Consider the following 24385-nt stretch of genomic DNA (forward strand, 5'->3'; position numbering starts at 1 on the left):
TTCCAAAGGGCACAAGAGAATTGTGGGGTATTAACAGAAGTGCAGTGAATGAGGTTGAGCGGTTTATGTGGGAAAGATTTTGGGAGTGTCAGTTGGGGTTGTGAGTAAAGGGAGGAAGAGGATGAACCTGTGTTAGGCAAGACATCGCCAGCTGCAAGGAGAAGAAAGATGGTAAGAGAAAGGAGATGAAAGTGTGTCTTATGTGAGTGTCTCATCTTAGTATTAGTGGAGCATGATTTGCTGAGTGATGTAAGATATGAATAGATAGCATGTGTGTTGTAGAGGGGGAAAGGTAGAAGAGAAGGAGATATATGAATAGTCTGAGTGCTGTTTGTGAAAGGAAAATCTTTGACTTTAAGGAGAAGAGAGGAGAAGTTAAAGGCAGGCAGGCAGGAGAAAATATTGCATGTTTAACAAGGGAAAGTTGGGGAGATTAGAAATAAGTACCTGTTTAGAATGTTGTCCACTACTTTGTCCAACTCTGTGTATAACTCCAAAACACACGTATAAACCCCACACATAGGGTTGCAACCTTGGCCATGTTTTCCTGGACAGCTATGAGTTACACATACTGCAGGGAGGAACATGACTAGTTCTGTCCAGGGTCACTATTTGTGTGCTCTCCACAGGTGCAATGCCTGTTCCCTTAAGCACACCCTGCAACATGTGTAACTCATAAATGTCCAGGAAAACATGACTGAGGTGGCACATGCTGAAAATTACATATGCAATAACAAGCTAACTCTAACAAGCTAGAGCAGTTACATGATCATAATTAGCATAGGTTATAAATTAGGGCTGGAAGAACACAAGGCCTAAGCAAACAATATTGATTTATTCATATGTATTTAATGCAATTAATTGTAGAAATGTTACTATTCCTGATATTTTTATCAAAAAAACAAAAAACTTTATTGTATACCTGCCAAATAACCAAAAATGTAATTAGTTTAATTGCCAAACTTGTTATGCTATTATGCTGCAGTAAAGTCAAACAAAAGAAAAAATAGACAATAATTATTTTATTTCTTAAGACAGAGAACAGTTTTATTAGGACAAGTTACAGAGGACACTAAATTCTGAGATAAAACAGAATAACAAAAAGCTACTATTATCTGATGTTGCAGAGCTGTAATATGTAATTGAGAATGTTATCTTATAAGTCAAAGACTTAGCAAGCGTTATGACTTTAAAGCCCTTCTGAAGAGTTTTCTGCCTTATTTTTCAGCACGACTTTGACCAAAGAAACGTTTGTAAGCAGCATTGAATCCATAACGCATGGCATAGCGTTCACAGGGATCGTAATCCTCGCAGGTTTCTCTCTGGCGTTCCCGAGGACTCTTAACACGCTCACGCATTCTACAAGAGATAACATATTGTGACGGTTGTGAATTTATATATCCTTAATATTTCGCAAATACAGTCTTGTCTTGTATAAACAAATAAATGAATTAAAACTTAACATGCTTAATTAAAGAGACAGCTTTATAAAATTGTTTTTCTCTTAATGAGTTTTCAGTGAGAGCAGACACCCTAATCTCTATTTCTATACACAAGTCTCCTTATCATAACTCTCTCTGTTTACACAAAAACAATACTTAGAGGGAGCAATTGAAAATTAACATTGTAATACCTATCTATCTACCCCCCCCGCCCCCCCACTCGGAGTGTACTTTCTTTGGCTGCTTTTTTGTTTACATAGCTTTTCTATAACTACTTGTACTTAAATTTCAGTATAGGTGGGTATACAACTGGAAAAAGCAGCTTTTTCAAATGACAAAATAATAGTAAAAGGAGCTGTAGGTTATCAATTTAATACACTCAAGCAAGTAAACCTGGTCACTGGAAACAAATTAAAGGGATAGAAAGGTCATTATTTAAATGTGCATAAATGCATTTTGATTCAAAATAGAAGCATTTTTGCAATATACTTCCTTCAGCTAAAATGCTTCTAGTAACAGATATTACTGTTTTTCCTGCAGCATACGCACATATCCTAAGAGGGCCTGGGCACCAGTATTCAAGCTCAGAGAGATCCATCTTTAGACATGTATACCTATGTATATTAATGTTAAAGCCCTTTGCCTGTTTTTTTTTTTTTTCTAACACCTGAAACCTCATATCTTTGAGCCTTAATAACTTTTTTGAGCAATATTTTTTAAAAATATTTTTTATTAGATAATGTGAGTGTAAGTGTACTTTGTAATGTATTTTTATGTGTTTTTTTATTTTATTTTTGTTTTTGAAACAGTTAAAGGGACAGTCCACTCAAACATTGTTTTTTGTTTTAAAAGATAGATAATCCCTTTTTTACCCATTCCCCAGTTTTGCATAACCAACACAGTTATATTAATCTACTTTTTTACCTCTGTGATTGCCTTGTATCTAAGCCTTTTCTGACAGCCTTCTGATCACTTGACTTTACTAACTATTGACTTGCATTTTAGCCAATTAGTGCAGTGTCTGCCACAACCCACGAGTGTTAGCACAATGTTATCTATATGGTTTACATGAACTAGCACTCCCCTGTTGTGAAAAGCTAATAAAAAAGCATGTTAAAGAGGCTGTCTGTAGTGGGTTAGAAACATGAAGAAATGTAGAGGTTTAAATGTTATAAACATAATAATATAACAATGTTGGTTGTGCAAAGCTGGGGAATGGGTAGGAAAGGCGTTATCTATCTTTTTAAACAATAACAATTTTGGTGTTGAGTGTCCCTTTAACCAGAGCTCTGAGGTCGTGCTAACCTGACTTGCTTTAACTTCAACTGTGTTCAAGCGATCACGTTTACTTTCAACTTGTCATACGAGAAGAAAACCGATGCGTACAAACAGCCATGATAAACCCCTTATCGCTTGCGCATAACTGCTAATGCGCCACCCGTAATCTGGCCCCAAGAAAACCTTGTGAATTATTTGTCTGAGCCAAGAAGCCAAAGATACAGCAGTATCTTTCTGATCTTTAACAGCACCAGAATGGTCAACAAACAGGCTTGAACTTTGTCTAAAGTCTTTAGTTACCTGAAGATAACATTTTAATGCTGTAACCCCATCCAAATTATAAAGGAGTTATAAAGGATTAGAAGAATCAGGACACAGTGAAGGAACAACAATTTCCTAGTTAAAGGAACATGAAACCCACATTTTTTTTTTATGATTAAGAAAGAGCATGTCATTTTAAACAGCTTTCCAAATTACTTCTATTATCTAGTTTGTTTTGTTCTCTTGACATTCTTAGCTGAAAACGATCTCTAGATAGGCTCAGGAGCTTCTGTTTAGTGGCTGCACTTATATGTTTCATGTTATTGGCTCACCCAATGCATTAACTAGCTTCCAGTAATGCTTCTTCAATAAAGGATACCAAGAGAATGAAGCAAATTTGATAATAGAAGGTAAATTGAAAAGTTGTTTAAAAGGTGTATTCTCTATAAGAATTCTGAAAGAAAAAATTTGGGTTTCATGTCACTTAAATGTTTTTTGAGAAAACAACCTTGTGGAGAAAATCATACTTAGTTTTGAGAACTGCCTTATGTTTATGAAAAACTCAAAATGGAGATTCACAAGATAATGCAGAAAGTTCAGATTCTCTCTTAGCTGAGGAAATGACTAAAAGAAAAACAAATGAGCGGCCAGTAACTCACACACACCAAGTGGGATCAGGAGGGTTCTGACTAATACAGTCTCCTTTCCTACTGGTAAAAAATATTAGATTTAGTCATAAAAAAATGTAAGGAATTGTATGTGATTTATTTGATTACCGGCCTCAAATCTCAACTATTTCAATATATAGCAAAACATCCTAGAAATAGGAACAGAAAGAGGCGCCCAATAGGATAATAACGTTAAGGCCAATAACACAACTGTAGAGTACTCCTATATACTCACAAAATGAGTTGCACATCCAGTGCTATATTCAGCAGACCGAGGCTTCAGTCCTTGGACCTTTTTGAATTGGTTTGGCAGACACTTGGAGGAAACTGCTTGCGAGTGTTCAGAGGAGATCGAGTTCAAGTCAGCCGAGCGGCTCTGAAGCCTCGGTCTGCTGAATATTGCACTGGATGGGCAACTCATTTGGTGAGTATATAGGAGTACTCTACAGTAGGGATGGGCGAATGTTTCTAAAAATTCGAAATTTAAAACGAATTTTGATACATTCGTTCGTTCGAATGGAATTTCGAATGTTTATATAACATTCTAACATTCTATTTTTGAATTTTCGTTTTTGAATTTTTCAATAAAATTCGAAAATATTTGTTCGAATAATAGAATGTTTAGCTATGTATTCATTCAATTTTGAAATAGTATTTCTAGTCTAATACTGTGTTTTAAATGTGATATTCGATTTGAATGTGATATTCGATTTGAATGTGACATTCGAATTCGAAATAGTATTTGTAGTCTAATACTGTGTTTTAAATGTGATATTCGATTTGAATGTGATATTCGATTTGAATGTGACATTCGAATTCGAAATAGTATTTGTAGTCTAATACTGTGTTTTATAAATGTAATATTCGAATTTGAATGTGGCATTTGAAAACTGTAAATAACATTCGAAAATCGAATTTTTAAGAATATTCGTTCTTATCAACATTCTATTATGTAAATTGAATTTCTACAATAACATTCCTTCTAAGATTCGAATTCGGATATAAACACATTCGCCCATCCCTACTCTACAGTTGTGTTATTGGCCTTAACGTTATTATCCTATTGGGCGCCTCTTTCTGTTCCTATTTCTAGGATGTTTTGCTGCTTCTGATCCTTTTTGAAGAGAGCTGCCCCGTTGTGTGAACACTGGTCTTCCAAAGAGAACGTATAATTATACCAGTAAACTATCACGTTGTTTTTTTGATTAACTTTTGCATCAAAGTTTTCAAGTTTCACATTCTATTAATTTAGACACTTGTTTGGACACTTTTTTAATAATACATGGGCACATTGATGAATTATTTACTAAAGCAGGAATTGGATGAATTGTATTATCTTATATAGAGCCACAAATTATTCACTTATATTAATTATCAATTATTTTATCAACTATATTATAGATTGTATTGATTTTCACGTTAGATGGCGCACCCTTATATCACTCTGTTTGGTTCGGGTTTTTATATATACTTCAATAAATATGAAGAAATAAGTACTTTCTTTTGAAAATGTACCTTTTGGAGCATTTTAACGATTTGTTGAAGACCCTAATCCTACAATGACCAAATATTTTAGTGTGCGGAAGAAAATATTTTTAATTCAGAGAACACATCATGAGGTCGACCATAATCTTATAGAAACGCAAATTGAATGATTTTAATCAGAAAAACACAATTCATTGTATGGGAATTTTTGTAGCTAAATTATTTGAAAAGCTTTTCTAAAGGAATGTGATTGACCCCCATAGCTTTAGATCATCTGGGGAGGGGGTGACAAGAAAAAAAATATGGATCATAAAGAGGTATTTTGAATTTTTACCATCAATATTCTTTACTCCTATGGGAGGAATAAATAATTACATGTGAATTTATTTGTTTTGTTTTTATTGCTTTGTCTTACAGTAATTTTCATGGAAAAAACGATAACCTGTAAAGGATTATGGGAGATTTAAAGGATCCTATTTCCCAAATGTTTAATCACTTGAAAGTGATTCAGCAAATCTGTAAAAAGCTGACTAGAAAATATCACATGAACCTCTCTATGTAGAAAGAAAAATATTGTACCCTAAAATTAAAGTGTTACCTCAGCACTGATGATGCTGATTGCCTGTATTTTCCCCATCATGCAGACATATTGAATTGTAAAACCAGTTACATTACATAATACTAATACATCTCTGTAGCTCCAATATAGATCTGTTGCTAAATATCCCTAAATAGTATTGCTTCAGGATTATTAAAGGGACATGAAACCCAACATTTTTCCTTCTTGATTCAGAAAGAACATACAATTTTAAACAGCTTTGAAATTGACTTCTATTACCAAATTTTATTAATTTACTTGTCATCCTTTGTTGAACAGCAGTAAGGTAAGTTTATGAGCATACATGTGTCTTTAGCACTATGTGGCAGCAATGTTATACATTAGCAAGAGCACTAGAGCGCAGCACTGTTTCCTGTCATGTGGTGCTCAAACATGTGCACTCTACCTATCTAGATATTTCTTCAATAAAGAATAACAAGAGAATGAAGCAAACCTGATAATAGAAGTGAATTGGTAACTTTTTTTAAATTGTATTCTCTATCGGAATCATGAAAGAAAATGTTTTGGTTTCATGTCCCTTTAAGTGAATGTATTAGGGATGGGCGAATGTTTCGCAATATTCAAAAAATGTAACGAATTTTAACACATTCGTTCAAATCGAATTTTAAATGTTTACATCACATTCTAACATTCGATTTTGAATGTTCGGTTTTGAATTTTACGATTACATTTGAAAATATTTGTTAAGAAAAATTTGAATTTATATTTCTAATAGTATTTCTAATGCTTTCTTTAAATGTAATATTCGAATTATGCAATATTAGAATTTGAAAATTTTTAATTTATATGTTTGTAATAGTATTTCTAATGATTCTTTAAAAGTAATATTCAAATTATGCAATATTCTATATAGAAACATTTGAAATTATATATTTGTATCTATTATGTATCAATTTACTAGATACCCTCCCTACCACATGAACTATTGAACTTCTGAATAGTATTTGTTAAATAAAATGTTCAATTTGAAATTTCGAATGTGGACATTTGATCTAATTAAAACATTTGAATTCAAAAGTGACATTCGAAAACTGTAAATTGCATTTCATTATAGAATTTTTAAGAATATTCGTTCATATCAACATTCGGATTTGTAATTCGAATTTCGGTAATAACATTCCTTCTAACGTTCGAATTCGGAAATTTACACATTCACCCATTCCTAGAATGTATTATGGTTGAGATACACTTAGCAAAATTCCATTTACAAGTTCAAGGGAATCTATGAGAAATATAATTAGAAATCAAACACATATACACAGTTACTTAAAACAAGATGTAAGGGAGATGATTGTTGACAAGGACTTAGTGCTACCAACTGTAATAAGTATCAATAACAGTATATTGAAAGTGAATATTATGTAATACATTTCCTACCTTTCATTCATACGCTGATTTCTTCTCTGGGAATTCATAAATGAGTTGGCGTTCCTTGAGTTAACAAATGGATCTAAAATTTAATATAAAAAGAGAGCTCATCTTTTGCTTGTACCCCAACGGAAAAACAATACAAAATGATACCTGCACATAGAGGGTGCTGTGGGCTACCAAGTCTAGTCTAGGAAGGTCTTTTGTCCCAGATGATAAAACTTCAGGAGATGTAAGCTGATTACTATGCAATTGATTTAAAGGATATTCTTTATATAAACCTGTACTACAAAATGATTTATTCTATAGATCTGTAACCTCTCCTCATATTACACATTATTATATTATACAGTATATACCAGACATCCCAACTCTCCCTGAAGTTCAGGGAGTCTCCCTCATTGTAATAGCGGCTCCCTGATGCCCGCAAATGAAATGCAATCTCCATGAAACTACAAGTACCATGATCCAATGTGGCCCAAATCCAGTGTTTCTTAAAGGAATGCTTTGTCATCTAGCAGGAAGGCATTGTCACAGCAAGTCTGTCTTTAATTTCAGCGTATTGTGTGTCTGCCACCCTCCCTCTTGCTGTTTAGAGGCGGTGATAAGGCTCTTGGGGGAGAAGAATCAGCAGCAGGCAACAGCGGCTGCTGCATAGGCCAAGCGAGAACTGAGAAAGAGGGCAAAGAGTATGTACCCCTGTGAGGTAGAGATAGACACCCCTGCTGTCAGGTCATTATAAAACTGACTCTACTGTGAGTACAAAGCATAATAACAAATAGCCTCTCAAACTCAGCATGCAGTGCAGTAGCCGGTGAAGCCACCTCCATGAAATGAGTTTTTGCAGGTTGGGATGTCTGTATATACTAAACTGGAACACTTGATATACAGCTATAGTTTGCAATTTGGTATTGCATTTATTGCACAGTATAAAGGTGAAGCACATTGCATAGCAGTATTATTCCATTATATTCACTTAGATATTCACTTATCCACATTAGAAAATACCTCACTTAAAAGTGACACTAAACAATAAATAAAAAAAGGTTAGTAATAACATGTAGATGCATTTTTTTACAGTTTCCTTAGTGGTTTAAATATTGTGAAAATAAGTGTAAAGTTTTAGGGGCCGATTTATTAATGTGTGGACGGACATCGATAAATGCTGACAGCATACTCTGTCAGCATTTATCATTGCACATGCATTTCTAGTGAAATGCTTGTGCAATACCGCCCCCTGCACATTCGTGGCCAATCGGCCGCAAGCAGGGGGTGTCAATGAACCCAATCGTATCCGATTGGGCTGATTGCTGTCCACTGCCTCAGAGGTGGCAGACGAGTTAAGGAGCAGCGTTCCTGAAGGCTTGTGCCGAAACAGATGCATAGCATTAAATACTATTGTTTAATAGTGTCTATAAAACAATGGGAGCTGCCATGTTGTAACTTAGGTAACCTTCTCTGCAGTTATAAATAGGTCACTGGAGTGTACAGGAAATGGCTGTGTGGAATTTAACAGTGTTTTGCACTTCTATTTCTCACAGCAAAGTTTGTTTATTTATACATTTTATCATTTTATATTATCATCTCATAGAGTTTAATGTCAAATAACATAGTCTTAAATTTCCTGAGAAGATTTGTAGAAAAGGTTTAGTACACCAGCATGTTTATGGTTTTACAGTAAAGATGGGTTTAGGTCGTCTCTTGTGAAGAGATTTTTACCATCTGTATTTAGGGTTGCCATCTAGCCGTTATTTTACCAACACGCACAATATTTATATATGTATAAAATAAAGAATAAGGTCCTATCATGGTGAAACTTAGTATAAGTGTGTTTGAATCTAATTATAAACAAAGGAGTATTTAAAATCAGTCCTAGGAGCTTTCGATTCTGAGTTATGCTGTATAATGAATTATGCTAATGAGCACGGAAGGTATTTATTTTTGAGAAAGGTGGCAACTCTGCCTATATGTCCCGTGTCCTTGCCTACTTTTAATACTGTGTAGTGATGCTTATAGGCAACAAACAGACCTCACAATTGCTTGTTACCTATTAGGCTCACTACGCACTAATAAAAGTTACTAATCAACATGTTGGCCCTTCAACCTGTGATGTAACTGATACAAATAGATTATATTTTGTTGATAATCTTGCACATATAATTTTTTAACACTTTGATGACAGGTTCAATCTGTCTACATCGGAACAAGGTTTCGATGTAGACACATTTAAATCTTGAGATTGTGCATTTTATCGCAAGATTTTAATTATGTGATTGGGTCAGGGGGTGTCCCTTTAACGCTAGGCACTCTCCCAAGACTGCAATCCCATCCTGGAAGCACCGTTGGCTTCAGGACAGCCAAACAGCTAGGATGTTCTATTCCACCCTAACGGCGCTAAAGTCCGGCCCTGTTAGGATGGAATAGAACATGGTAATGTGTCTTTGTTTGTCTTTGTGATGTGCGTTTATGTGTGTGTCTGTGTGTGTGTGTTTGTGCGTGTGGTGTGCCTGTGTGTGTGTGTGTTTGTGATGTGCGTTTGTGTGTGTGTCCGTGTGTGTGTGGTGTGCCTGTGTGTGTGTGTGTTTGTGATGTGCATTTGTGTGTGTGTGTTTGTGTGTGTGGTGTGCCTGTGTGTGTTTTTGTATGTGTAAGTATGTGTTAATGTGTGCGTGTAAGTGTGTATTTTGTGTATGTGTGTGACAGAGCAAAGTGGAGAGAGTGCAGTTGTAGATGATACTAAGTTATATGCGTTTTTAAGATTTAATATATATTTTCTCCTGCCCCAATTAAAAGTAATGTGGCCAAGTGTTACATACAGCCCTCAATGCTAGAGTTTACTTTATTGCAGTAGTGTTACTTTACTTTTATATAAAGTATCTGTAAAGTATTACAACATATGTTACTGGTTAGAACTTGAAATAGAAATTGTCTTACCGTATCTCTCAAAGGACTCTTGGCTCTCGAATGAGTCTGTGCAGAAAAACAATTTTTTCTTTAAAAAAATGGAATTTACAAATGTACTTGTTTGTGTGATTTTGTTAAAAAAAGTTACAGTTAAATAAATTTTTTCTAAACTACATATTATCTAGTTAAGTTATTTACATATTCTCAAACAAATTGTCTGAAATTAACTTTGTCCTTGCTTTCCAAAACATTTCAAAACATACCAAACAATCTAAAATCCTGTCTAACTTACATACAGGTTTCCAGGTCATTAATATTTTCTATTTTGCAGTTTATGATATTGTCATGGCCTTTTTCAGGCTTTCCCAGAAGGAAGTTTTTACAAGCTAATCTACAATACTGTACCCTTTATGTTAAGTTTATGTTAATTGGATGAAAAATTACAGACAAACACAGACAATTGATAATATGCAAATATGGAGAAAATGGCTAAGCAGTTAATTAGGAAGGCTAAATCTTAGTCAGCGAGACACGAGGGACAAGAATATATAGATAAATATATCAGCAAAAGAAGAAAAACTAAGGTTGGAAGAATAAAAACAAAAACAGTTGATGGTAGAATTGGAGAAGGAGATAAGCAAATTGCAGTCTGTCTCAATGATTACTTCTGTTCTGTCTTCACGAAAGATTGTGAAGATAGAACTACATTAAGGGATGAAACTAAAAATGGAAATGGGCTTAGCACTAATCTTTTGAGGTTTTATTGGCATTATAAAAAATTAAGGTAAAAAAAGTCAGTGGGTCCTAATAATAGTAATCCAAGGGTTTTAAATTAACTTCGATCTGTGCTAGTTGCCCCATTAACTGATCTGTATAATCGGTCACTATTGACAGGATTTGTTCCAGATGATTGGAGAATTGAAAATGTAGTACTTCATCATAAAAAGGGCAGTAGGGAAGAATCTGGTAACTACAGGCCAGTCAGTTTAACTTAGGTGCTAAGAAAATTAATTGAAACACTCTGAAAACAAAGAATTATAACGTAGATAAAACCACCATTTTAGATGATCAAAACATGGTTTTACTTCAGGAACATCATGTGAGACTTATTTGAATATGTAACTAAATCGTTAGACCAGGTGAAGCAGTAGATGTACCACATCTAGATTCCAGGAAAACATTTGACACTGTCCCACAAAACAAACTGTAGGTTTTTGATCTTGATTAAAAATTAAAAGCAGAGAGGACAGTTACTAGTGGTGTTCACTTAAAGGGACATTATACACTCATTTTTTCTTTGCATAAATGTTTTGTAGATGATCTGTTTATATAGCCCATAAAGTTTTTTTGTTTTTGTTTTTTAAATATAGTTTTGCTTATTTTTAAATAACATTGCTCTGATTTTCAGACTCCTAACCAAGCCCAAAAGTTTTTGGAGAATACTGACAGATACCTACTCCAGCTTGCTCCTGTTTATGTAAAGGGTCTTTTCATATGCAAAAGAAGGGGAAGGGGGAGTGTCTTATTTCCCACTTGCAGTGGGCTTTCCAGCTACCTTTCAACAGAGCTAAACTGAGAGCTTCTAAGTAACTTTTTAAACAGTTTTATACTTTATTTTTTATATCAGTATCTGTGCATCTTATTCTTTATAGTAGTGTCTATTACATGCAGTTATATGAAAATTGGTGTATACTGTCCCTTTAAGAGCCCTAACATACTTATGAGTGATATTAGCAAAAGGTTACACATGACAGTATGCCTGTTTACAAATGAAAATGATAGAGTCTATGTTCCAGGTGGGGGTGGGACAAATGAGAAGTGATAACAAAAAATGAGCTTATGGCCAGATGTGTGGGATATAAAGCTTAACATCACAAAGTGCAAAATTATGCATCCAGAAAAGAAAAATCCAAAATGGGTGATAAAAAAAAAATGCCTGAAAATGAGTGGAGGTAAATACAGATGTCACAGAACAAAAAACGGTAATGATTGGTATTAATTGTTTTTATGAATTTGATGGCTCAAATCGTTTTAATGTTGAACATAACTATAACAGCATTCCAGTGGTGTATACATTTGAAAAACAGATCAGGAAAAATTTAGTGTACAGTGACAGTAAAGCAGCTAGTTTATGTTAAAATAACAGAAACTGTTTATTAGGATGTTTTCGGTGAAGAAAGCTCACTTTGGGGTAGATTAGCAGGAGCTTTCATTCATCCCAAAGAGATCAGGATGATTTCAATTTGCCACCTAAAAGGTGGGGGACAGGTTGGAGCAGCAGTTCTACAACCGCTGCTATTAAACTTACGTTTCAGGCGAGCCTGAAATAATGGCCTCCGAAGCAGCATCCACTGCTTAAAGGGACACTGCACCCAAATTTTTTTCTCTCGTAATTCAGATAGAGCATGCGATTTTAAGCAGCTTTCTAATTTACTACTATTATACATTTTTCTTCATCTTTTGCTATCTTTTTTTGAAAAAGAAGGCATCTAAGCTAAGGAGCCGATATTTTTTGATTCAGAACTCTGACTGGCACTTGAATTAATCCACCAATCAGCAAGAACAACCCAGGTTGATCACCAAAAATAGGCCGGCATCTAAACTTACATTCTTGCTTTTCAAATAAAGATACCAAGAGAATGAAGAACATTTGATAATAGGAGTAAATTAGAAAGTTGTTTAAAATTGCATGCTCTATCTGAATCACAAAAGAAAAAAATGGGGTTCAGTGTCCCTTTAATAAATGGAGCCCATTCTCTTTCTTTTAAAGATAAATATTTTTTATTTATAAATTCAATTGTTTGCAAACTTTCTAAATTGGTATAGACAAAAGCAATATCAGTGTTAAAGGATGGATGGAATGTCTAGGCACATTGGGCAACAAGCCCATGAGGCCCATTTATCAAGCTCTGTATGGAGCTTGTGGGCCCGTGTTTCTGGTGAGTCTTCAGACTCGCCAGAAACAGCAGTTATGAAGCAGCGGTCTAAAGACCGCTGCTCGATAACACTGTCGGCCTGCTCTGAGCAGGCGGACAGGAATCGACACAATTCACCCCCATCGAGTACGATCAGGTTGATTGACAAATCCCTGCTGGTGGCCCATTGGCCGCGAGTATGCAGGGGGTGGCTTTTCACCAGCAGCTCTTGTGAGCTGCTGGTGAAATGCTGAATACGGAGAGCGTATTGCTCTCCGCATTCAGCGAGGTCTTGCGGACGTGATCCGCACTGTTGGATCAGGTCTGCAAGACCGTTGTTAAATAGGCCTTCATGATTAGTTTCACCTACCACCCTTAGGGTGATATTATGCATACAGAAAGAAAGAGAAGCCCGCAGGACTGAACATTGGCTCATTAGCTTGTTCTAAGTCACCACCAGGGAACATAATCTTTTAACTCAATTTAGCTTTTAAGGAGGAGAATCTTTCTGAAATATGTCAGTCTCATCCAATCTAAAAAAATAAACAAGAGGATCCATCCCAAAACACCCAGCAATACTCTTGTGAACAAGTAAACATGACAACCCCAATAACCGCCGACTGTACCTGTAGCCCTCTTCACTGACAAATTTACACACAAAAAAAAGAGCTGCTGGTGCAATGCCGCCCACTGCAGACTCGCGGCCAATAGGCCGCCAGCAGGGGGGTGTCAATCAACCCGATCGTACTCGATCGGGTTGTATTGTTGCGATGTCTGTCCACCTGCTCAGAGCAGGCGGACAGGTTATGGAGCAGCGATCTTTGTGACCGCTGCTTCATAACTGCTGTTTCTGGCGAGTCTGATGACTTGCCAGAAACACGGGGCATCAAGCTCCATACGGAGCTTGATACATATGCCCCATTGTCTGTAAAAGTATCTTTATATTGATCTTGTATGTAAATTTACATTTTTATTATTAACAATTAAGGGCTAGATTACAAATGGAGCGCTAAATTATCTTGTGCCCATGAATGGGCAAATGTGTTCATTTGCAGATGCACAATAATTAATCAACTATTACAAGTATCTGTTTATTGCCCCAAATGGCCCCTAAATACTGTATAGTGTATTTTATTGAAAAATAAAGATGGCAGCATCTTAATTTTTTTAATAAAATGATTGCACTAGGCAGCATTTTGGGGTTAAAGTTGGTGGAAGTGGGGTGTTAAAAAAAGGCACTGAAAAGTGCCTTTGCATTGCGGTCTATGGAAACTTTGTGTTCCCAGTAAATATATATGTTTTTTCTTATATACATATATATTTTTATATACACATATTAACATATACACACACACATATATATATATATATATATATATATATATATATATATATGTGTGTGTGTGTGTGTGTGTGTAACACATAAGGAAAACCCTGCACTCACCAGCAAGCTCACAGTTAAGATTTAAAGCAAAAATGGAAAGGTTAGTTACCGCAAATCTTAGCTTGCTGGTGAGTGCAGTGTTTTCCCTATGTGTTGTGTTAATTTGTTTTGTAATTCCCCTATGGTTCTTGCACCCACTCCTGTCTGGGGTTAACTGCCTATGACTCTGGTGACAGCACAGCTTTTTGTGAGTGCCACTGAGCCCCCAGGGCTGAGCATGTTGCTGGGTCATGGGATGTGTACCCGGTCCGGTCTTGGAGTGCAGTCCCCTTCCATGTTTTGTACATTTCTGGGTGATTACATATGCTTGTGCACCCCTCCCTTGTTCCCAGTTTGTTTGGATTTGAGAGCTTGCATTGTGTGGCTGTGCTAGGGTCTCAGGTATTGGAAAGGACCTTGACGTGGTACCTGGGCTTGTCCCATTTGGCCAAATGCGGTAACTAACCTTTCCATTTTTGCTTTTAAATCCTAATTGTGAGCTTGCTGGTGAGTGCAGGGTTTTCCCTATGTGTTGTATTAATTTGTTTTGTAATTCCCCTATGGTTCTTGCACCCACTCCTGTCTGGGGTTAACTGCCTGTGACTCTGGTGACAGCACAGCTTTTTGTGAGTGCCACTGAGCACCCAGGGCTGAGCATGTTGCTCTGTAATGGGATGTGTACCCGGTCCGGTCTTGGAGTGCAGTCCCCTTCCTTGTTTTGTGTATATATATATATATATATATATATATATATATATATATATATATATATATATACAGTATATATATATATACACAGTATATTAGCATGTACATAAATATTTATAATTGCTGCCATTGATGCGCGACTTACCCCCATCGCTGGCGCTGAAGTTCTGATGCCATCTCTGACGGCATCAGAATGAGGCTCCCCTAGGAGCCTATGGAAGAGCACTCTCGTGAGCGCAATGTTTTCCAGCACTGCGAATGAGAGATCATGTTCACATTGCTGTGAACTTGTAATACCAGCGCACATTAGCATGCGCTGGTATTACACAGTGGAGCGCAACTATCGATTTCATTAAAGCGATATTTAGTGCTCTACTTTTAATCTGGCCCTAAGTCGTTGTTTTTCTATTAGTAGCAGAAGTTTAGCGAACCAAGTTTTTTATATATGTAACAATGACTTTTATAATATATTTGTGGTTTTACAGATTTGGATTAATCATACATGGAAAATGCATAGTAGAGTACTAATACTTCTAAAACTTATCTGGCTGTCCCTGCTTAATAAATCAGACCTACAAAATAAACGAAAGGCAGATAGTGCTGCGTATGTACAGTATTTGGTATATATGTACTGTTATAACCTATAAATAGAAAACATAGAAAACTAACCAACAAATTGAGCCTTTTCATACTCACATTATAAGTTTAAACCATAACATTTACAGTATCCAGTATAATCTAAATCACAGGTAAAACCCCACTTAAAGGACAAATGATAATACACAAATAATTAGTTAGTCCCTTGATGTTCATTACAAAGTCTTCAGATACTTGTTGAAAGGGCTTCTCTCCAAAGAGTTACACCAGTCATCTCCCAAACAGCTCTGGACTGGAGACATTTCATATTGTTATCTACTATGAAACACAAAATTTGGAGAGCCACAAAGCATATCTTGAGAGTTTCAAAAGAACTTTCAATATCCTGATATGTCTCAAAAGCACCTTCAATATCCTGAGATGTTTTTTAAAAACATCTTCAATAGCCTGAGATGTTTTAAAAACATCTTCAATATCCTGAGATGTCTCAAAAGCACCTTCAATATCCTGAGATGTTTTCAAAAACATCTTCAATATCCTTGAGATGTCTCAAAAGCACCTTCAATATCCCGAGATTTCTCAAAAGCACCTTCAATATTCTGAGATGTCTCAAAAGCATCTTCAATATCATGAGAAGTCAAAAAAGCACCTTCAATATCCTGAGATGTCTCAAAATGCCCCCTTAAATATCCTGAGATGTCTCAAAAGCATCTTCAATATCACGAGAAGTCAAAAAAGCACCTTCAATATCCTATGAAGTCTCAAAAGCACCTTCAATATTATGAGAAGTCTCAAAAGCACCTTCAATATCCTCTGAGGTCTCAAAAGTACCTTTGATATACTGAGATGTCTCAAAAGCACTTTCAACTACTTGAAGGTGCTTTTGGGATATCTCAGGATATGTTAATTGGTGTCACCAATTATTTTTCAGACTGTTTACATATATCACCACATGAAAAAACTGATCTATCTTATGTCAAATAATTATAAATATTATCTATTGCTTTTAAAAATAAAATAAATTATTCTTACCGTAAGCAATGGCTACTGCAACAATCAAGCCTAGAAGCAAAAGGACTTGTAGGGACTTCATGCTGACTGGTACGTTGTCTTCCTCTTCGTCTACTTACTTTGGAAGCAAACAATGTAGCTGGAAAAAAAAAAGAACCACAGTTATAATGTTCCAAAGAGTAGTGTTTAGTAGTAAACCTAGCATCTGGGGTGGGTGGTACCTGGAATTCTACGAGTTATGTATTGGCACTTGTATACTAAAAGAAAAAAGAGGGTAGAGTTTAGCAAGAAAGAGAGAGTTGTAATTTAAGGAAGAGAGAGCAAACATTATTTTAAAGACAAAGGAAATAGTTCCTAAATTTCTTGGAAGTGTTTTAATGTTTTCACAGTTGAGCATTTTAGATGTAGTTTAAATTATATTTGCATATGTATTGAAATGATTTAAAACCATTGGAATGCATTTTTGGCTTTCATTCATTGGTACCTGAATGGTGTGGTCAATTTGTTCTTACATATCAAGCTAATACTTGGACTGCATTTTTTGATAATATTCTGTTGAAGCAACATGTTAATTGAATCAGCATACAGTTAACTTCTTATTTACTGCAACTCTGATTAACTTTAAATGTTGATCAAGCTCTAAGGTTTGATTTAGTCTGTTGGCAAAATAGTCAAGTCTTTCATAAAACATGCAGCTGTGCTTATTTTGAAAAAAAGCATATGATGGAATGTAATCGGTCATACACTGAGACTAATTTGAAGGTTATAATTAGTTAAATATAGGGATATAACACAGTGTTATTCTCTTCACTCTCTCTCTCTCTCTCTCTCTCTCTCTCACACACACACACACACATACATAAACACAAACACACACACACACATACACAAACACACACAGACACACACATACATAAACAAACACACAGACACACACACACATACATAAACACACACAGATACACACACATACATAAACAAACAAACACACAGACACACACACAAACATAAACACACACAGATGCACACACATACATAAACACAAACACACACTCATAAACAAACACACGCAGACACACACGCATACATAAACAAACACACACACATATACACACACACAGACACATACATAAACACACACAGATACACACACATACATAAACACAAACACACACACATACATACACAAACACACAGACACACACAAATACATAAACACAGACACACACATATATCAACACAAATACACACACATATTTATATATAAATATATACACACTCACACACACACACACACACACACATATATATATATATATATATATATATATATACAGACACACACACACATTAGATTAAATCCCTAAAAGGCACATAGATGAATTACATCTTTGAATAGAAACAATTTATTTTACAATATACAGGTAGCCCTCAGTTTACGCCGGGGTTAGGTTCCAGAAGGAATGGTTGTAAATCGAAACCGTTGTAAATTGAAACCCAGTTTATAATGTAAGTCAATGGGAAATGAGGGAGATAGGTTCCAGGCCCCTCTCAAAATTGTCATAAGTAACACCTAATACATTATTTTTAAAAAGCATTATAAACCTAATAAAATAATCACACAACACAGAATATATAATTAAACTAAGTTAAATGAACAAAAATGTTTGCTAAACAGCATTATAAACCTAATACAATAATCACACAACACAGACTTCACTTGCATTTTTCTGCAAACAGTTCTTTCTATGCATTCCGATCTGGACTGATTTATAGACAGGAAGATCTTGTTCCTTTGAAATCTGCTCGATAGCTCAGGTCTGGTTAAACTGATTAATTTCAGCTTGCTTGGCTTTGCTGCAACACAAGCGGACAGCTCCACCTACTGGCTATTTTAATAGATGCACTGCTTCTCAATGCTTTTCAATAGCAGTCACATGACTGGAAAAAAAGGTTGTTATTCTGAAACTGTGTAAATTGAACCGTTGTAAAACGAGGGCCACCTGTACTTGCATTTGAAAACATGCTTCTAGTAAAAGGTATCACTGTTTTAGTGTTAACATTTTTCTCTGCAGGTGCATGTGAAGCATAACTAGATATTCTCAGTCTACTCGCATTTTAAATAGTGCAGCTTCTTTGTATCATATCAGCAATTAACAAATTGAGTCATTAACAGATGGTACAAGCACCTTAGGCTCTCTATGCAAGTGCTGTTTTTCAACTACTGGTGCACGGTGCATACTTAAATACACTCCTGAAACAGCTAGAGCTTTTATTAGATGCATTTTTGCTAAAACATGTATATGACAAAAATACTAATATTTAAAACTGAAATGCATTCATGTGGATTCCAATTTTAGTTGGATGGCCCTTTAAAAAAAAACATGCTCTAATTTGTTAGAGGATGTAATTTTAAACTAGCGACCTTGCACTTTTATGTGTTTTACAGCCGCAAATGGGTTAAACACTCAGTGGAAGTACTGCTCAAGACCTGTAGATCCGCAGTTTGTCTTAAATTGAAGCAACAGATGATCCAATCAGCAATCCTAGTTACACAGCTGAGTTGTGTGACTAGCGCTGCTGATTGGATTAGTGGAAGTTTACGCTCGGGGCCAGCAGTGCTCTACAAGTCGTGAGTTCTACTTCTACTATGTGTTTAACTCCTTTGCTGGGGTTAAACACATAGTAGTACAGCATGGCTAGTCATAACCAATTAGAGCATGTCATTTTTCAAATGTTATGGCCTTTTAAGTTTAATACTCATTGCCCATACAAAACTAGTCTTTAAAAATGTACCCTTTCAATACAACCCATAATGATAAAATAATAAAGGGAAATTAGATCTGCTGTTTTTCTCCCACAAATGTGTTCCTTGTTTTATACGAATCAGGCAGATGTTTGGCTGACTTTACATTCTGTTAGATCCATTATTTCCTTCTAGGAAATTGCATTAGGGAGGTTTATATAACATTTCAGTGCTTAGGATACAGAAGGTTTGCTATCTGTCTGTGCTACTTGTGTATGTTTGAGAATTCCCATCAGAATCCACAATATCTGCTGCTTATTGCATTATGTGTATAATGAGCAGGGAGGTCCCTCCTCATTAGTTATGTCCTCAGAAAGAATCAATGTGCAGTTATGCCTTTGTACCCATACACAGTGATTTCACATACATTGTCAATGTGCAGTTATGTTTTTTTACCCATAAACTCTTACTTAGAAGCTCCCATTTTAGCACTGTTGTTGAGGTTAGGCTGGGAAACCCACTGAAAGGGGCTGAGAAAACCGGAACAGCAGACACCCCTCCCCCTTTCCCTGTATATGAAAAGACCCATTACACAAGCAGGAATCTGTAGACATCAGTATGCATCTAAAACTTTGGGGTTTGGCTAGAAACCTGAAAAACAGCACAATGTTAATAAAAAATAAACAAAACTATTTATTGTTACAGAAACACTCCCAGATGGTTAATATAAAAGTATTATCTAAAAAATGTATGCAAAGAAAAATCAAGTGTGCAATGTCCCTTTAAGGAACAACATAGCCCAAAAAACGAGACCTTAAACCAATTAAAACTCTGAAGCTATCCCTTTAAATAGCAACATTCCTGGCTGCTAATGCTTTGTCTAGTATACTGTGTGAGATATGAGAAACTCAAATTACATATTTGTTATATAATGAATAACACAAAAATGTTAATGGACTCAGATTTACATTTAGAAAAGGTTACAGGTTGTAGGGAAAATCCTCCCTACACTAACAGATCCCCAAAAATAAAGCCATTACCAAATAAATAATCACATGGTAAAATGAATTTGCCAAAACAGTAGTTCTGACTCTTATAGTCAACAGCCATAACTAGACTATTACCAGGGCTACCACTATATAGATTACATGAGGACACAAGTAGATCCGCTGAGTAATTATCTGGTTTAAGTGGTAGAACCCAAGCAAACAAATCTATATGCACCAGGACCTCTAAACCACAAAATGGGGCACTAAATGAGCTACATAGTTACCTGTTTATAGGGATATGAAACCTCATTTTTTTTTCTTTCATAAATTAAGATAAAGGATGCAATTTTAAGCAACTTTCTAATTTACTCCTATTATCACATTTTCTTTGTTCTCTTAGTATCTTTATTTGAAAATGCAAAAATGTAAGCTTAGGAGGTGGCCCATTTTTGGTTTAGCACCCTGTGTAGCGCTTGCTGATTGGTGGCCACATTTAGCCACGAATCAGCGAGCCCTACCCAGGTGGTGACCAACTTAGAGGGCCCCACACTACTGAGAAACCTTACTGGGTGGAGTTTGGCTATTGAAACACAATTGCTGCAAACATGATTTTATTAACATTTAGAATTGGCTGATATATTATTCTATCACCACATAACAGAAAGCTCTAGTAATTGCAAGGTGTTTACTGTCCCTTTAAGTAAACAACTAGTTTTTTTTTTAAATATGATAGGTTTAATTATACATAGTAAAAGAAGCTTAGCAATATACTTTCATTATTTATTTTGCCCCCTTTTCATTTAATTTAGCTCTGAAAATCGTGGCTAATTCTAATTAAAGTGAAAAAGCCCACTGCAGACGTATTAAGGCTAATCCTACTACATACTGTCTCTATCTCTGGTTTTATCAGATAAGAACTGAACTTTAAGGTAATATTTTTGGCTGTGGCTAGCCTTAAACATTTTTAGACTCGGCTGATATCTATTACAAGAAAACAGTGTCTTGTAATTAGATTGAATATACATATTTGACATTTTGAATCTAACAAATACTATTCAAAAGTTCAATAGTTCATGTGGTAGGGAATTTAGTAAATAAATGCATAATAGATACAAATATATCAATTAGAATTTTTCTATTTCGAATATTGCATAATTTGAATATCACATTTAAAGAGAGCATTAGAAATAATATTACAAATATATCAAGTACATTTTTTCTAATTTGAATATTGCATGATTTGATTTGAATCATGCATTATTCGAATTAGAAAAACATATCAAATGATTTATCTACAAAAATATCCATAGACTTTAATGATGTTTTTTTCTGTTGAAAACCATCTGATGCATTTGTCTAAAAAAATTGTGATCAACCTCTTAGTTTTCTTTAAAAAAAATAAATAGGACTCAATATACATTTACAGATAAAACAGGGGTAAAACACTTGGAAAATGTGCCCAAAGAACACCCCTGTTTAAAGTGAAGGTAAACTTTGGTGAATGAAAGCCCGTTTTTTAAAAATGCTATTAAAAACAGGGGCACTACTTTCATTCATCAAAGTTTACAAAGCAGCCGTTTTGATTAAAAACTTACCTTTTTTTCACAGCCAGAACAGCTTCCCCCTCCTGGAAATCCTCTCTTCACACGTCAGCAATGACTAATCCGGCTTCCTCCAATCACAGCATGGCCTCAGGCAATGACTACCCTGGGGGGAAAGCCGTGTTTGGAGGAAGTTGGATTAGTCATTGCTGACGTGTGAAGAAAGAATTTTCAGGAGGGGAAGCTGCTCCGGCTGTGAAAAGAAGAGAGGTATGTTTTTAATCAAAACGACTGCTTTGTAAACTTTGATGAATGAAAGTGCCCCTGTTTTTAATAGTATTTTAAAAAAACAGGCTTTCATTCACCAAAGTTTACCTTCACTTTAACACATTGACACATTGACAGGAGTGATTTAACATTAGGGAAAAAAAATACATAAAAAAAGAAAAAAACATATATATATATATATACACACGTGTGTGTAATTCAATAATGCCTAATATGCTAGAAATCATTATTTACTTTACTTTCTAAAGCACTTATGGTTTTGTTTCAGGCTGAATAAATTTGTGGCAAATGTTAATTTGGACAAAATATGAATATAAAACAGAAATGTATGTGACCATTGTTTTGCATAGTACATGAAACCCAAATGTTTTACTTTATGATGCAGATAGAGCAGGCAATTTTAAACAACTTTCTAATTTACTTCTATTATCATTTTTTTAATTCTCTTGGTATCTTTTGTTGAAAAGCAGGGATGTAGAAGTTTAAACATTTGCAAGAGCACTAGAAGGCAGCACTATTTCCTGTCATGTAGTGCACCAGATACCTACCTAGGTATCTCTTCAAAAAAGAATACCATGGGAATGAAGCAAATTTGATAATAGAAAAAAATCGGAAGCTTTTTTTTATTAAATGGTAGGCTCTTTCTCAAAAGAACATGTTTGGCTTTCATACCCCTTTAAAGGGACAGTATACTGTAAAATAGTTTTTTTTCCCTTAATGTGTTTACAATTGCTTTTTTTACCAACTGCAGAGACAAAAATATATGAAAATTTGCTTTTTAAGTTTTTTTTGTGTATATTAAAGCTCTGATTTTGTGTTTTGAAGCCACAACCTAATAAAATGGGTTGAACTTGTAGGTATAATCAGATCTCATTACTGTATCACATTGTGCACATATACCTGCTTCTTTATCTTATATCTGTCCATAAAACAATCACCAGTACTTGGAGAGAACAATGGAAAATCAGCATTTTATTACCTTATCTCTGCTATATCCCACTGGGAGTGTAATTTCTTCTGCTGGCTGTGTTTACAAAGCTTATCTATAGTTTGAACCAGCAGCCACAAACTTTCAGAATAGGTGGGGATACCACATGCTAAATCAACTATTTAAAATACCAATATAAGGGTAAAGGAGCTATTTGTAAACAATGTAATACACTCCAGCAGGTAAAGTGGATCATTGGGAACAAATTAAAGAGGAGAACATTTTTTAGTAAACTGTCCCTTTAATAAAGTGTAGAAAATGTTAATGATCTATATATCTAACTGTGATCACTGCAATTAGCATTTACATGTCTCATCAACTTATTTAGGATAATATATTAGGATCACTAAATACAGTAAATTTGCATAATCAACAAGTGCAAAATAAAGAGACAACGCAGTAGCACTTACTCTGAATTTCATATGAGCAGTAGATTATTTTTTCTGATACATTTATTTTTTCCCCATTTGCAGGACCCCTGTATCATGTGACAGCCATCAGTCAATCACAGACTAGAATGTGCATACCCTATGAACTTTTGCACATGCTCAGTAAGAGCTGGTGCCTCAAAAAGTGTGTATATAAAAAGAATGTGCAAATGATGATAATAGAATTGAATTAAAAAGTCTCTAAAACTGTATGCTCTATGTAAATCATAAAATTGTAATTTTGACTTAAGTTTCCCTTTAAAGTCTACATTCAACATGCTAGAATAGAAAATAAACATTTTTTTTAAAAAAATATGTTATTACCTTTATCTTTTCTGTAGTTATGAAATATTGTTAATAGTTACATTTCTACGTAGGTAATCCACATAGACATAATACTTATATATGTTATGTTTATGTGCATTGAAACCTAAGTGTGGTCTATAATCTATTTACTGGTACTATCCAATGTGAATATAAATATGTGTGAATATCTTGTAGAATACGTATATGTGTGTATGTTTGAGGTACTATCATGAGGTCAAATATAAAGAAATAGATTTTAAGTGATACTCACCATCAAACAATATCTTCAGTTCTTTCTCTGAGAAGATCTGGAGATCTTATCAAGGTGGACATGCCTATATATATATTCAAGAACATTTACACTCCTCCACTTGTTTTTTCCTCTTCCTTATTAGTTTCACCAGTGGGTATAAACGCATC

At 35.1% G+C, this 24385-nt stretch overlaps 1 protein-coding gene across 2 annotated transcripts; it reads right to left on the bottom strand.

Annotated features, from left to right (window-relative positions):
• Window positions 1-1007: 1007 nt before the first annotated feature.
• MGP (matrix Gla protein) lies at window positions 1008-24385 on the bottom strand. 2 transcript variants are annotated; one of them, XM_053721075.1, is made up of 5 exons: window positions 24237-24385; window positions 16701-16818; window positions 10056-10091; window positions 7131-7203; window positions 1008-1359 (listed from the first exon to the last, which is right to left on the bottom strand). In XM_053721075.1, the coding sequence occupies exons 2-5, from the start codon at window positions 16759-16761 to the stop codon at window positions 1218-1220; spliced, it is 312 nt and encodes a 103-aa protein (XP_053577050.1). In that variant the 5' UTR covers window positions 16762-16818; window positions 24237-24385; the 3' UTR covers window positions 1008-1217. The 2 variants fall into 2 exon arrangements, with proteins under 2 accessions (XP_053577050.1, XP_053577051.1); XM_053721076.1 differs by lacking the exon at window positions 24237-24385 and adding an exon at window positions 19896-20046.

Source organism: Bombina bombina, chromosome 7 (assembly GCF_027579735.1).
Source record: "Bombina bombina isolate aBomBom1 chromosome 7, aBomBom1.pri, whole genome shotgun sequence".
In the NCBI taxonomy this organism is placed as follows: Eukaryota; Metazoa; Chordata; class Amphibia; order Anura; family Bombinatoridae; genus Bombina; species Bombina bombina.

Bases quoted from the DNA above. Each gene is read 5' to 3' on its own strand.
- MGP (XM_053721075.1), bottom strand. From the start codon at position 16,761: ATGAAGTCCCTACAAGTCCTTTTGCTTCTAGGCTTGATTGTTGCAGTA. The intron at 10,092-16,700 runs GTAAGAATAATT...TTTTCTGCACAG, and splicing joins TGCAGTAGCCATTGCTTACG to ACTCATTCGAGAGCCAAGAG. The intron at 1,360-7,130 runs GTAGGAAATGTA...TATCTCTTGTAG, and splicing joins AATCAGCGTATGAATGAAAG to AATGCGTGAGCGTGTTAAGA.